The sequence below is a fragment of the Aotus nancymaae genome, unplaced genomic scaffold (assembly GCF_030222135.1).
Source record: "Aotus nancymaae isolate 86718 unplaced genomic scaffold, 86718_ANA_hifiasm-v0.15.2.pri h1tg000016l, whole genome shotgun sequence".
In the NCBI taxonomy this organism is placed as follows: Eukaryota; Metazoa; Chordata; class Mammalia; order Primates; family Aotidae; genus Aotus; species Aotus nancymaae.
In genome coordinates this window covers 16,542,174-16,556,133 of record NW_026988428.1, presented here as the reverse complement: position 1 = coordinate 16,556,133, position 13,960 = coordinate 16,542,174, and the positions used below count along the sequence as shown (strand labels likewise).

The window sequence follows — 13,960 nt, the reverse complement described above, 5'->3', positions numbered from 1 at the left end:
AAGCAGAATAGTATATAGTTGCTTACAGCTGATTTGATAAATAATTCATATGTGACATTACCAGCTAGCTAACGAGCTTTTCAGTATAGGAATGCATGGTGCATCACTGACTCTATTTATCAATCTTTATCTCGCAAGCAGATTTGCCAAATGGGCAAACCTTTTCCCAAACCTTTTGTTTTGTGCCTGTTTGTATTAAATAAAAGATATCTTAAACATATTTTGTCACCATAACATCTTAGTGTTTCATGTTTCAGTGGCCAACAAAAAATTTATATTATATTATTTGATGTAGGTTATATTATATTATTTGATATAGGGTTTGTAGATTACAACTACATTAAAAATAAACCATATTTTTGTCCAGTCAATAAAACTATCACAAACTGGAATCAAATACCAAAATAATATTTATATACTTTGTGTCCTGAAATGCATGACTTATGGAATATCTCATTTTCAGCAACACTTATTTTAACAGCATATACATATACATAAATAATATTTCATATACATAGATAACATTTCAACCCAATTAGTTAAATTCAGTTTGATTTTGGTGTACTATAAAACTATCATCATATATGAATAATTTTCTCCTTTGTAAATTTTTTCCATAGACTTCTAAGATAATTTTTACTAAGTAAGCCTTTATAATTACATTCACAAATGCAAATATTAATAGCAAGAATATAATGATGTTACAGATAATTTTGTTTAAAATTAAGGTTGCTAACTTCTTTAAAATTTTCTTTGAAACTGAACATTGTCCCAAAATATAATAGAACTGGAAATGAAATATATAAAATGCCTAAGGATGAAGAATGTCTAGCATTATATTATCTGTTTACATTCTTTCTACTGGGATCTAAATGTTCTCATCAGCATTTGACGATCATAATTATTCTAAATTACATATTTTTTTTATTTTTTGAAGAGTGAGGCAACTTAAAATTAAGAATTAATAAATCATGGAGAGAAAATTCTCTGTTTTCCTTCACCAGTATTGTCATCTATCAGAAGCTTTAGGTTATTCTTCAAAGGGAATAACTGACAGGCATAAATGATGCAACATTTGTTAGAAAAGTTCCAGTCAGTAATTCAGAGTTGTTTATAGCTTCCAGAGAAAGAATTTGAGAATGTGTTACCATTAAGGAATCCCTGAGTATTCACAGCAAGCCCATCTGCTCCTATGGAAACCTAATCCAAAAACATATCTGGGCTCACTTCCCACATAGAAGTTTCCCTAGCTTTACAACGGAATTGAAAGTTTCAAAAATAATGAGACTACAGCAATAATAGGAGCTATTTGAGTTACCCAATTGCAATTTACTACAGTAATTCATCACTTAAAAAAAATAACTTACCGCCCCCATTCTTCTGACATAGGTATGGAAATCGCCACACATTTCCTAAACCTACAGAAAATCCAACTTGGGCCAGGATGTATTGTAGTTTACTGTTCCAAGCTGGTCTTTCATCTTCGACTTCAGATCCTTCTTCAACATCTGTATCTTTCTCTTCTTGGCCATCAACAATTAATTCACTTGTCTTAAAAGCATCCTCAGCTGAGTCTTCATTGGAAAGAAGGTCTTTGACAGACTCAGTAACATCATCATCTAATTCTCTTTTTACCACCTTGCTGTTTTTAGGCATTGGAAAGTATGTGAAGTATTATTAAAGAAAAAACAAAAAACTCCTTTTTGTCAAATATGTTAATTCTGTTTTTTGAAACAATGTTACTTGATATGAAGACCAAGAAGGTACCAAATAAATCCTTGATTCCAGGTGATAAAGCCTTATGGATTCTGAATCTGTATGTCCAATATTCTGTAGGTACCTGTAAAATTATAAGTTGAAATATGATCATATTTGATGATGAAAAATATTTAAAATACCAAATTATTCTTTTTTGTTCATTTTTATGATAGAAAGTCTTTCTACAGAGTATAAAACATATAATTGTCTTTAGCTTTTCAGAGCTTAATATTCTTATAAGTATAATAATTGTAAAGCACATATGAGCTTCAAATACAATCTTCTTAGCTAACTTCCTCCTTCTTGCAAAACTCTCAGATATACCCCAATGCATAATGAATATCTGTTCATTAGTAACTAAACTTTTATAACTCTTTTTCTTAATTTTCTATTTTCCTCCCTGACTAAAGCAGATCTTTTCTTATATATCCCTGATTTTGTTCCTTGTAGAACTGTATACACAATTGCATACCAACTCTGTAAATTTGTTTTATATACAATCTCTTCTGTTCAAATATTCATCATTTATTCATTTGATATTAATTTTTTTTTTAATTTAATCTAGTTTATTTTATTTTTGGAGACAGGGTCTGTCTCTGTGACCCAGGCTGGAGTGCCATGGCACAATCAGGACACCGCAGCCTGTACCTCACCCAGAGATCCTCTTGCCTCAGTCCCACAAGTAGCTACAGGTGTGTGCCACCATATCCAGCTAATTTTAGTTTTCCTTTTTTTTTTTTCTTTTTTTTTTGTAGAGATGAGATCTCACTATGTTGCCCAGGCAGGTCTCGAACTTCTGAACTCAAGCTAGATCCTGCCTCAGCCTCCCAAAATGCTGGGATTATATTGCATAAGCCATCACACCCAACACATCTGAATTTATTGTGATGGGGCTCTATGTGACACAATAATCGATGAAACGTACAGAGCATGTTTTTAAGGATCTTATATTTAATAGAAAGAAAGGTATATCAAATAACAATACCATAATGCAGAACTTAAATGACCCAACATCATTACAACAGAAAAGATCAGGAATGTTGGATAAAATTAGAGTTCAGCATAAATGGAGTGAGGTCATATCTAAACATAAGGAAAAGTATAAATGAGATGAGAAATGGTAAAAATGTACATTATATATGTGATCAGTCTCTTAACAGCTCAAGAAAAACACTGCAAACACATTGGGTTTTTTTTTTTTCCTTTTCCTATTTGCATGTTACATCTCCTATCCTTTTCCCCACTCAGACACAGACCAAGTAAGTATACAACACGTCTACAGACCAGCGACACTGTCTGTGTTAAAAGTGAATAAACATATGAGTTTTCAAAGCTGGATCAGGAAGCTTCCAAAATGGTAGCCCAAGAACTCTGCCTTTTATTTCTGGAACAAAATAGAATTTCTTAAGAGAACTGCTATTAGATTTACATTAAAAGTCAAAGAAAACAGCTGTCATATTTCAATCTATAATCTTAGTGAGCAAGACAGAATGTTGGGTAACCCAATGGAAAGAAAATTTTTTAACTTACTATGTAACTAATTTGTTGCCTTTAGGCTGGGATGATGTTTAGTTGTTTCTAACATTAAAATACATACCCTAAGAGCAAACACTTCTCATTTAGGATTTGGTGACAATTAAAAGAAAACTGTTAAGAAAATTGTGAAAGAGATGCATTCCCAAAATATTTTCAGTGACAGACACATCTCTAGAATAGGTGAAAAACTTCCCACAGTGATTATTTTAAACTGATAAAAACAGATAGTACACTTGATCTTAGTGTACTAAGGCTGAGAAGCGATTACAGTGACTAATTTAAAGAGACCAACAAGGTTTTGATATGAAAATAATTCAGGAGATTCAGGGTTGTGTCTGTTTAATTTATATTATTTTTCCCCACAAGTCAATAAATATTAGTTGAATATGTTAATAAATATAGCCATTGAAAAACTGAAATAAGTAAATTTTCTAGATAGTATTCGCTGGAAGAAAACAATCTGATATATAAAAAATTGCGATTTGTAAGACATGAATTATCCAGAAAAAAGGTTTACATTTATTAAACTAGCTAAAGATAAAATGTGTTGGCATAGTAACAAGTGACATACAGATAAGAGCATGGATTTTCATCTGACAAATTTGGAGTTGTGTCCTAGCGTTACAACTTATTAGTTGTGTAAAAGCTGGTAGTTATGTCTCTCTTAACTTAGTTCCCACAATAAACATTGGTTTCTTCTTCCATTTGCTTTTTCCATACAGATAGAAAAGGAGTGTATCCAAGCTTAGAGATACTATTATAGTAAAAACACTCAACATTTTATAAATAAAAAAATTTTTAAATAGTGTTAACCGTGAATCTCCCCCCAAACTTTTAAAGAAATTACTATATTTCTTCTATACATTTCTATTCTTTGCAGAAAAAATATACAAAAAATCAAAATAAAAGATAATACCTTTGGCCACTACTGCATGTTTTTTACTTACCAAGTGACCAATTCTCACCAATTTACATAAGATATCCTTTGGCAAAGTTTACACTTAAAAATTCTGATCAGACTACCTGAAGGTCATATTTTCTATTTTTAAAAATCAGCATCTAATGTAGACAAATTTTAAGTGCAACATTAAATCATAAATACTTTGAATATATATAAATATACTATAGATATTGTATAATAACAACCCTATCCAAACTTTATATAATACTTATTAAAAAGGGAGTTAAAATGGGTATTTGCATGCATTAAGAACTCCTTTTCTAATATGAGCAAAGAAAATAATGAATACTTAATGATATTATAAATAAAATAAACTTTCTTTCCTTATTGCCTTATTTTTCTTACTGTCTCCCACTTCTTGGTCTGTCTGGGGTGGTTGTAGAAATATAGGGGAAGTATTGTAATTAACATTAAAATGTTCACAGTAACATATAAGTCTAGGAGAAAGTAAGTCAATGCCTTGAGAATGACTTTGTTTATCTTACCCTCATATGATCAATGTTTAAACTTGTCAGTTGAATGAATGAACTGAAATGTTTAAAGAATAGGATCATATAGCTAAACACATATTTTGCACTATTAGATGTTTTCACTTTTGTTTGTAGTTTAACCCCAAGACCATGCACTCACTGAACATAAGAATTCACTTCTTGGGCACAGGTTTCATAGAGCCAAAAGTAAATAAATAAATTTGGTTTCTGAAGAGATTAAAACTAAATAAAGCAACACAATTTGGAAGCCAGATCAATTTCAAATGTTTAAGAGTGACTTTCTTGAAGGATAGACGTTTTTATAAATTCCAAAAGCCTGCCTAAAAACCTTCGTCCATAAATGTAGTCCATAAACACAGACTAAAAAGAAAATAGTAAGAGAGGCTGACAATTGCCAAAAATGCTGCATCTGGGAATAGAGGAAGAAATGAACAGAAATGTCCAGGAAGAGAGATAGAGTGGTAAGTTATCAGTGCTTGATAGGTTATATGGACAGTAGTAGAATCAGTTTCAAGTAACAGCACAGTCTCTGCCAAGTTAGTAGCATTCTTTCTTGTGACAGAGAATCAATTGAGGAACAAACTATCACCCACTGCACTTCATCTGCACCGAAGAGTTGTAATACTTGTCCTCATCATTATTTGGTAAAAGCCTCCTATGTACAACTGCACAATAGAGCGGGAGACAACAAAATATTGCTCATGAGCCAAATACAACCCACCATCTGTATTTTGAAAATAAAATTGTATTGGCATGTATCCATGCCCATAGATTTACATATTGCTGTGGCTGATTTTGTGCTACAACAACGGAGTTATTGTTAGGGACCTTAAAGCCTAACGTGTTTACTAACTCTTTACTGAAAACATTTGCCAATCTGTCTTTCAGAGAATAAAACTAAATTGAAAATGTGATTTTTGCACATTGATTTTGTATCCTGAGACTTTGCTGAAGTTGCTTATCAACTTGAGATTTTGGGCTGAGATGATGGAGTTTTCTAAATATATAATCATGTCATCTGCAAATAGAGACAATTTGACTTCCTCTTTTCCTAATTGGATATCCTTTATTTCTTTCCCTTGTCTGATTATCCTGGCCAGAACTACCAATACTATGTTGAATAGGATTGGTGAGAGAGGGCATCCTTGTCTTGTGCCAGTTATCAAAGGAAATGCTTCCAGTTTTTGTCTATTCAGTATGATATTGGCTGTGTGTCTGTCATAAATAGATATTATTTTGAGATATGCTCCAGTAATACTTAGTTTATTGAGTTTTTAGCATGAGGGCATGTTGAATTTTGTCGAAGTCCTTTTGTGCATCTATTGAGATAATCATGTGGTTTTTGTCATTAGTTCTGTTTATATGATGGATTACATTTATCGATTTGCGTATGTTGAACCAGACTTGCATCCCAGGGATGAAGCCGACTTAATCGTAGTAGATAAGCTTTTTGATGTGCTGTTGGATTCGGTTTGCCAGTATTTTATTGAGATTTTTTGCATTGATGTTCATCAAGGATATTGGCCTGAAATTTTCCTTTTTTGCTGTACTTCTGTCAGGTTTTGGTATCAGGATGATGCTGACCTCATAAAACAAGTTAGGGAGGATTCCCTCTTTTTGTATTATTTGGAATAGCTTCAGAAGGAAAGGTACCAGCTCCTCTTTGTACCTCCAGTAGAATTTGGCTGTGAATCCATCTGATCCTAGTCTTTTTTGGTAGGCTATTAATTACTGCCTCAATTTCAGAACTTGTTATTGGCCTATTCAGGGATTCAACTTCTTCCTGGTTTAGTTGTGGGATGGTGTATGTGTCCAGCAATTTATCTATTTCTTCTAGATTTTCTAGTTTATTTCCACAGAGGTGTTTATAGAATTCTCTGATGGTAGTTTGTTTTTCTGTGGGATCAGTGGTGATATCCCTGTTATCATTTTTTACTGTGTATTTGACTTTTTTCTCTTTTCCTCTTTATTAGTCTTGCTTGCGATCTATCTATTTTGTTAGTCTTTTCAAAAAAACCAGCTCCTGGATTCATTGATTTTTTGAAGGGTTTTTCCTGTCTCTGTCTCCTTCAGTTCTGCTCTGATCTTTGTTATTTCTTGTCTTCTACCAGCTTTTGAATTTGTTTGCTCTTGCTTCTTTAGTTCAGTTCATTGTGATGTTAGGGTGTTGATTTTAGATCTTTCCTTCTTTCTCTTGTGGGGATTTAGTGCAGCCAACAAACATATGAAAAAAAGTTCAACATTACTGGCCATTAAAGAAATGCAAATCAAAACCACAATGAGATACCATCTCATGCCAAGTAGAATGGCAATCATTAAAAAGTCAGGCAACAACAGATGCTGGAGAGGATGTGGAGAAAGAGGAACACTTTTACACTGTTGGGAGTGTAAATTAGTTTAACCATTGTGGAAGATAGTGTGGCAATTCCTCAAGGATCTAGAACTAGAAATACCATTTGACCCAGCAATCCCATTGCTAGGCATATACCCAAAGGATTATAAATCATTCTATTATAAAGACACATGCACACGTATGTTTATTGTGGCACTGTTCACAATAGCAAAGATTTGGAACCAACCTAAATTCCCATCAATGATAGACTGGATAAAGAAAATGTGGTACATATACACCATGGAATACTATGCAGTTATAAAAAAAGGATGAGTTCACATCCTTTGCAGGGACGTGGATGAAGCTGGAAACCATCACCTTCAACAAACTAACACAAGAATAGAAAAAGAAAACCAAACACCGCATGTTCTCACTCATAGGTGGGAGTTGAACAATGAGAACACATGGACACAGGGAGGGGAACATCACACACTGGGGCCTATTGGGGATTTGGGGGTAGGGGAGGGATAGCATTAAGAGAAATATCTAATGTAGATGACTAGTTGATGGGTGCAGCAAACCATAATAGCACATGTATACCTATGTAACAAACCTGCATGTTCTGCACATGTACCCCAGAACTTAAAGTATAATAATAATAATAATATGGAGTTCCCCAGCTCACTCTATTTGTATAGCACTACTTTCCATGCCAAAAAATATTCCAATCTAAAACGTTTCCTATTCAAAATGAGTAGCTTCAAATAATGAAAAATACACGTACGAAAATGGGGAGATAGAGGTGATAGTGGAAAGAGGAAGAAACATAAGCAAAAGACATATACAGAATATAAATATATACCTGGAAACAATGTGCTTCAGAGTTACAAAAAGATCATTTATTTAAAACAAATCTCATGGAATTGAACGTAAAGATTAACTGAAAGAAAAATGTAAGTGGATAACACAAGAAATGGGAGAATTCATCATAGGATTAGAAATCACATTAGAAACAACTGACGGCTGGACATGGTGGCTCATGCCTATAATCCCAGCACTTTGGGAGGCCGAGGCAGGTGGGTCACTTGAGATCAGGAGCTCAAGACCAGCCTGGCCAATATGGTGAAATTCCCTCTCTACTAAAAAAAAAATACAAAAATTAGCTGGGTGTGGTGGTGGGCGCCTGTAATCCCAGCTATTCAGGAGGCTGAAGCAGGAGAATCATTTGAACCCAGAAGACACAGGTTGCAGGCAGAGTTTTCAGAGATCAAGCCATTGCATTTCAGCCTGGGTGACAGAGCAAGACTCTGTCTCAAAAAATAATAATAATAAATAAACAAAAAGAAAAAAAAAACAGTGGAAACTATAGGTGAGACTTGGAGGACAGATGTAAAGAAAGTTCACAAAAAAGAAATGAAAAGATATAAATATCTTAATGTAATTTAGAAGAAAGCTAATGGAAACAGAAGTCAGCTAAAGGTAATCCAACAAACTTATAATTGGTATAGCCAAACACAATAACAGAATTAATAAAACACAAAATACCAAAAGCAGAGATTTTGCTTAAAGACTTGTATTTGCAAATAGTAATAACAATACAGAAGAATAAACACTGATAAATTACTAAGATAAAGAATTCCTAGGGATTTCAAGCAGAAGTAGAAAGGTAAAATTTAAAAACATCTCATAATATTCATTAATTTCTATAAAAACTAAGAGAAAAAATATATTATTTTCAATTTTTTACACCCAATTAGTTTGTATTCCAATTATAAAAGCCACAGGCAGATATTCCTATGCATGACAGAACTGATGAGCCCTATGGGATGAAGGAGTGGGAATGGAGGGAAAGACTACATAATCATAAAATTTAGCCAAAGAGAGAAAACAGAGTAAAAGATCTCAGTAACAGAGAAGCCATGTTAAAAAACAGAAGTAGACTTTAATTTAAACAAGGAGATATGATTTATATTTTATAGAAATTATGTGGAGGGGACAATTATAAATTAAATTATAAAAATAAAAATTGAAATGAGAGGAAAAAAGAATTAAAAGTGTTAAAATATGCTCATTTTTCATGCAGAAAGTAATAGATACTATGTAAATATGACTGGGTTGGGTGCAGCGGTCACGCCTATGATCCCAGCACTGGAAGGTTGAGGTGCAGATTGCTTGAGGCCAGTAGTTCAAGACCAGCCTGGCCAACATGGTGTAAACCCATCTTTACCAAAAACGACAAAAATTAGCTGGGCCTGGTGGCATGCACCTTTAGTTCCAGCTACTTGAGTGGCTGAGGCACGAGAATCGCTTGAGCCCAGGAGGTGGAGGTTGCAGTTAGCCAAGATCATGCCAATGTACTCCGGCCTGGGTGACAGAGCAAAATCCGCATCCTCCCCCACAAAAAAAAAAAAAAGCAAGAAAACTTACAATGTAAAAGAGTATACTGACCTCAATCTCTTTATGTTCTCATATAATCTTTCTTATTTAATTGCAATAGGATATTATAAGAATCAGTGTCTTGCTGTGAATAGACATGCATTGGTGCCAAACATTTATACATAGATTTTAGAAAGAGACTGAGTTAAAATAGTAATTCTATCACTTATGGTTTTATGACCCTGGCCAAGTTACTACACTGTGCTTCAGTTTCTTCATTTACAAAATGAGAAGAATAATATACTTATCTACTAATAAAGTGCATAGGTCAATGTCAGCACACTGAGAGGATGCAATATATACTCTCTTTTATTATTATGATTATCACCACACTAAGACTATATTGTAACTGATTTGTTATATATCCTTCTGTAATATTAAGGACAATATTAAGTCCAGAGCCAATGCTACATGTTTTTGCTTTCTCCTTAACACAGCTTTTTGTATCAATTATCCATTGTTGCATATCAAATTACCTCTATATTTAGTGGTTTTGAAAAACAATTTTATTTGCTCATGATTCTTTGAATCAGCAGTGTGAGTTAGGCTTACATGATCAGTTGTTCTTGAATCGAGTCCTGCACTGCAGTAATCTGTCAGTTCCAGGGAGGTGATCCAATCTCATCAAACTGGCATTCTAGCAAAAGGCAGGCTATGAGCTGGAGTACTGTGGTTCACTTATAAGTAATCTCTCCAAAATGCAAGCTACAACTTGTTCATATTGTAACTCAGATTTCCAACCATAGCCAAATAAAGGTGAGCCCAATGCACAAGTGCTACTGAAGCCTGTCTGTATTTCACATTTGCTAATGCCTCATTGGCCAAAAAAGTCTCAAACCTAAGTCCATACTGATTCAAGAGTAGAGAGATAAACCATACTTTTTGATGGAAGGGGTAACAAAACTCTAATGCAAAAGGCATGAGTAGACAGGAAAAAAAATATACTGTCCCTATCTTTCAAAAAACATTTCAACATTTGCTTAATTTCCATCTCCCTGGAATTTGAATCTTGAGGAGAAAAACAAAGAGATCAAAAAGTGGGCATGTCATCCAATTCCATCAAAGGCATTACACCCAGGCTGTAAATACTGCCGTAGTCATGGACCTTGGTTCCTGGTGTTCAGAACTATTTTCATTCTTGCCCTTTTCCATCTCATTGCCAAGCACCCCATTTTTCTTTGAGCTCCTGTGACTGCCAATATTACTTTTCTTTTGCCTCTTATCCAGCATCAGTTTCTACAGCTTGCAAAGAACCCAAATGGCACACCAATTACGAATCAAAAACTACTGCTATCTTTCCATTCACCTGTCTCTGTATATGAACATAAATACACAAATATGTTGGAACTTTATATTATTTAAATTTGAATTTATATTTACGTCTTTCTCATTATCCCATTTTTTGTATTGCTTTAGTTATCTTCATGTATTTTTCAAAAGAAATCTATTTTGAAGCACTGAAAACTAGATCCCAAAGTTTTTTAAACCATGATAATAAATTTCCAACTCAGTGGTTCTCAATCCCAACCATTTTACTTTTTGTGTTCTTTCTCAAGATTGTTTTACCTATTCTAGTTTCCTTTATTTCCACATACATTTTGAAATCAGCTTGACAATTTCTACCACAAAAAAAAAAAAAACAGCCTACTGGAATTTAAAATGGAAATACACTGAATTTATGGATCTATTTGGGGAGCAACGACCTTTGAAATTTTGAGGTTTCTAGTCTATAAACTTGGTATGTCTTTTTCTATTCATGGTATATCTATTTCTTTATTTCATGTCTTTAATTTCTTTCAACAATGTTTCAGAGATTTCAATGTATTGGTCTTGCACATCTTTTGTCAAATTTATCTCTAATTAGTTTGTGCTTAGGGTATGCTTGTAAATTTTTTTCTTAGTTTCAGGTTGTAATTGTATTTTGCTTGTATATGGAATATAACTGATTTTTAATATAGGCTTCTGCCCACAAAGATGTTAAATCAAGTTTTGTATCTTTCTAAGACCTTGGTGGACCTTCACTTACATAATTATGTCATCAGTAAATAAAGATAATTCAACTTGCATTTTTATAATTGTTTACCTTTAATTTCTTTATTTTTTTAAATTGTACTTTAGATTCTGGGGTACATGTGCAGATCATGCAAGATTGTTGCATAGGTATATTCATGACAAGGTGGTTTGCTGCCTCCATCCCCCCATCACATATACCTGACATTTCTACCCCCATTATCCCTCCCCACCATCCCTCCCGCTGTCCCTCCCCTAACCCCTCAACAATGGACCCCAGTGTGTGATGCTCCCCTCTCTATGTCCACGTGTTTGCACTGTTCAACACTCACCTGTGAATGAGAACATGCAGTGATTGATTTTCTGTTCTTGTGTCAGTTTGCTGAGAATGACAGTTTCCAGGTTCATCCATGTCCCTATGACATCCACCAAAACATTGAATAGAAATGCTAAAGGTAGACATCTTCAAATGTCTCAGCGTTATTTGGGAAGTAGTACAATGTTAGTTGGGCATTTTTTAAATAGATCCTTTTATTAGTTTAGAGAAGTTACTTTTTATTCCTAGTTCAGTGAGGTTTCTATTTTGAATTATTGTATTAAGTTTTGACTAATAATTTTTGCCTTTATTAAGATAACCATATCACTTCTTCATCTATTGATATGGAGTATCACACTCATTGCTTTTGTGCCTTAAAACAATACTTCATTTATGAGATAAACCTCACTTGATCATAATGAATTATCTTTTTAATATATCACTAAAATAAATCTGCTATATTTTGTCACAGATTTTCCTTCAACTACATTCATGGGAAAGTGGGTGTATATATAAATATAAATACATATACATATATATATATTATTTTGGTTCTCTGACTTTGGTGGTGTCTTAGAAAGCTTTAAATTGTTTCTCTTTTATTTTCTAATAGTATGTGTGTAGAATTAGTTTTATTTCTTTTTTAAATGTTTAGCAGCACTTACTAATAAAGCCATGTGGGCTTGGGGTTTTCTTTCTGGAAACGTTTTAAATTAAAAATTCAATGTATTTCATTGATATATAGCTACTAAGATTTTCCTTTTCTTGTTGTGTTACTTTTGGTAAGCCATCTTTTTGAGGGATTTGTCCATTTCATCTAAGGTGCCAAACTCATTGGCATAAAGTGTTCTATAATATTCCACAGTTTCTAAAAACATGTATAGAATTCATCATCATATCTCATTTTTATTACTGATATTGGTAATAAGCCTTTTTCTTTCTTTCTGTCTTGACCAATATTGCTATAATATGTTCCCTACAAAATTAACTCAATACTTTCTGCAATTCTTGTTCCTACCTCCCAAGCTATTGTTACAATCTCTTTTGAAATTATATTCAATTTTAATTAACATTTCCAGTGAAAATATGCAAACACTTGAAATAGCAGGTAGGTATCTTCATTTGACTATGATGGATGACTCAAACAAATGTATCTGCACTGGCTAATTTTTGGCATTTGCCACAAGCTTAGTATTCTATAATAAAGTACTAGAACACCAATAAATTATCTCTCTGACTTTGGCAACTTAAAATTTTACTGAAAAGAAAATGTTATTTAAATATGAACTAATCTGAATATGGAATTTTAAATTCTTTATAGATTCAAATTAAATGCAATGTTCTATTTTCCAATATAGGACAAAAATAAAGACTATCTGAATAAAATCAAAATTTGGACCATATTGTAATGCTCAAGAAAAATTGTCACCATATGCTGATTAGTTTATAGTTATGGTATAATCACAGAGTAAAAATATTTTCATCAAGAGATTAGATGAAATACTGAAATAACAATCTTGATAAGTAATATGAGATATTTCCAACAATACAGAATTCAACCTAAAATTTATTTTGCAAATTATTTTCTCCTTTACATAAAATTTTTGCATTGAGCTAAAAAATAAATAATTACAGAACCAATCAAAAGGAAGGTAACATTTTTTATAAGTAACAATACAAACTCACAATTTATATTTCAATAAATGTATGTTTTTATCCCAAAAGTGGGCTATAAATAACACACCTATCAAAATGGCTAAACTTTGTTTTAAATTAATAACACCTAACGTTGGTGAGGATATGTAGAAACTAAAGTTGCTATTAGAAATGCAAATTGGTACAGCCACTCTGAAAAAAACTTGGTTACTTTTAACACTAATAAAGACTTCTCATAGTAACCAGCAACTATATTTCAGGGATAAATCAGAGAAAAATAAAAAACTTACAAAACTTGTATACAAATGTCTATAGTTGCTTTACTCGTAACAGCCAAAAACTTGAAACTACCAGTATGTGTTTTAATGGGTGAACAGTTAAATTCTGCTACATTTAAACCATGAACTACTACGCAGCAGTAGGAAAAAACTATTGACACATGCAACAACTTGCAGGTACCTAAA

At 33.0% G+C, this 13,960-nt stretch overlaps 1 protein-coding gene across 1 annotated transcript in view; it reads right to left on the bottom strand.

The window, feature by feature from the left end:
• The window catches only part of SLC6A15 (solute carrier family 6 member 15), a 52,495-nt gene that overhangs the window by 29,049 nt on the left and 9,486 nt on the right, over positions 1-13,960 (bottom strand). The window contains exon 2 of the mRNA XM_012442095.3: positions 1,368-1,840. Coding sequence (XP_012297518.1) covers positions 1,368-1,656 — 289 coding nt within the window. The 5' untranslated portion in view covers positions 1,657-1,840. The remainder of the gene's footprint in view (positions 1-1,367; positions 1,841-13,960) is intronic.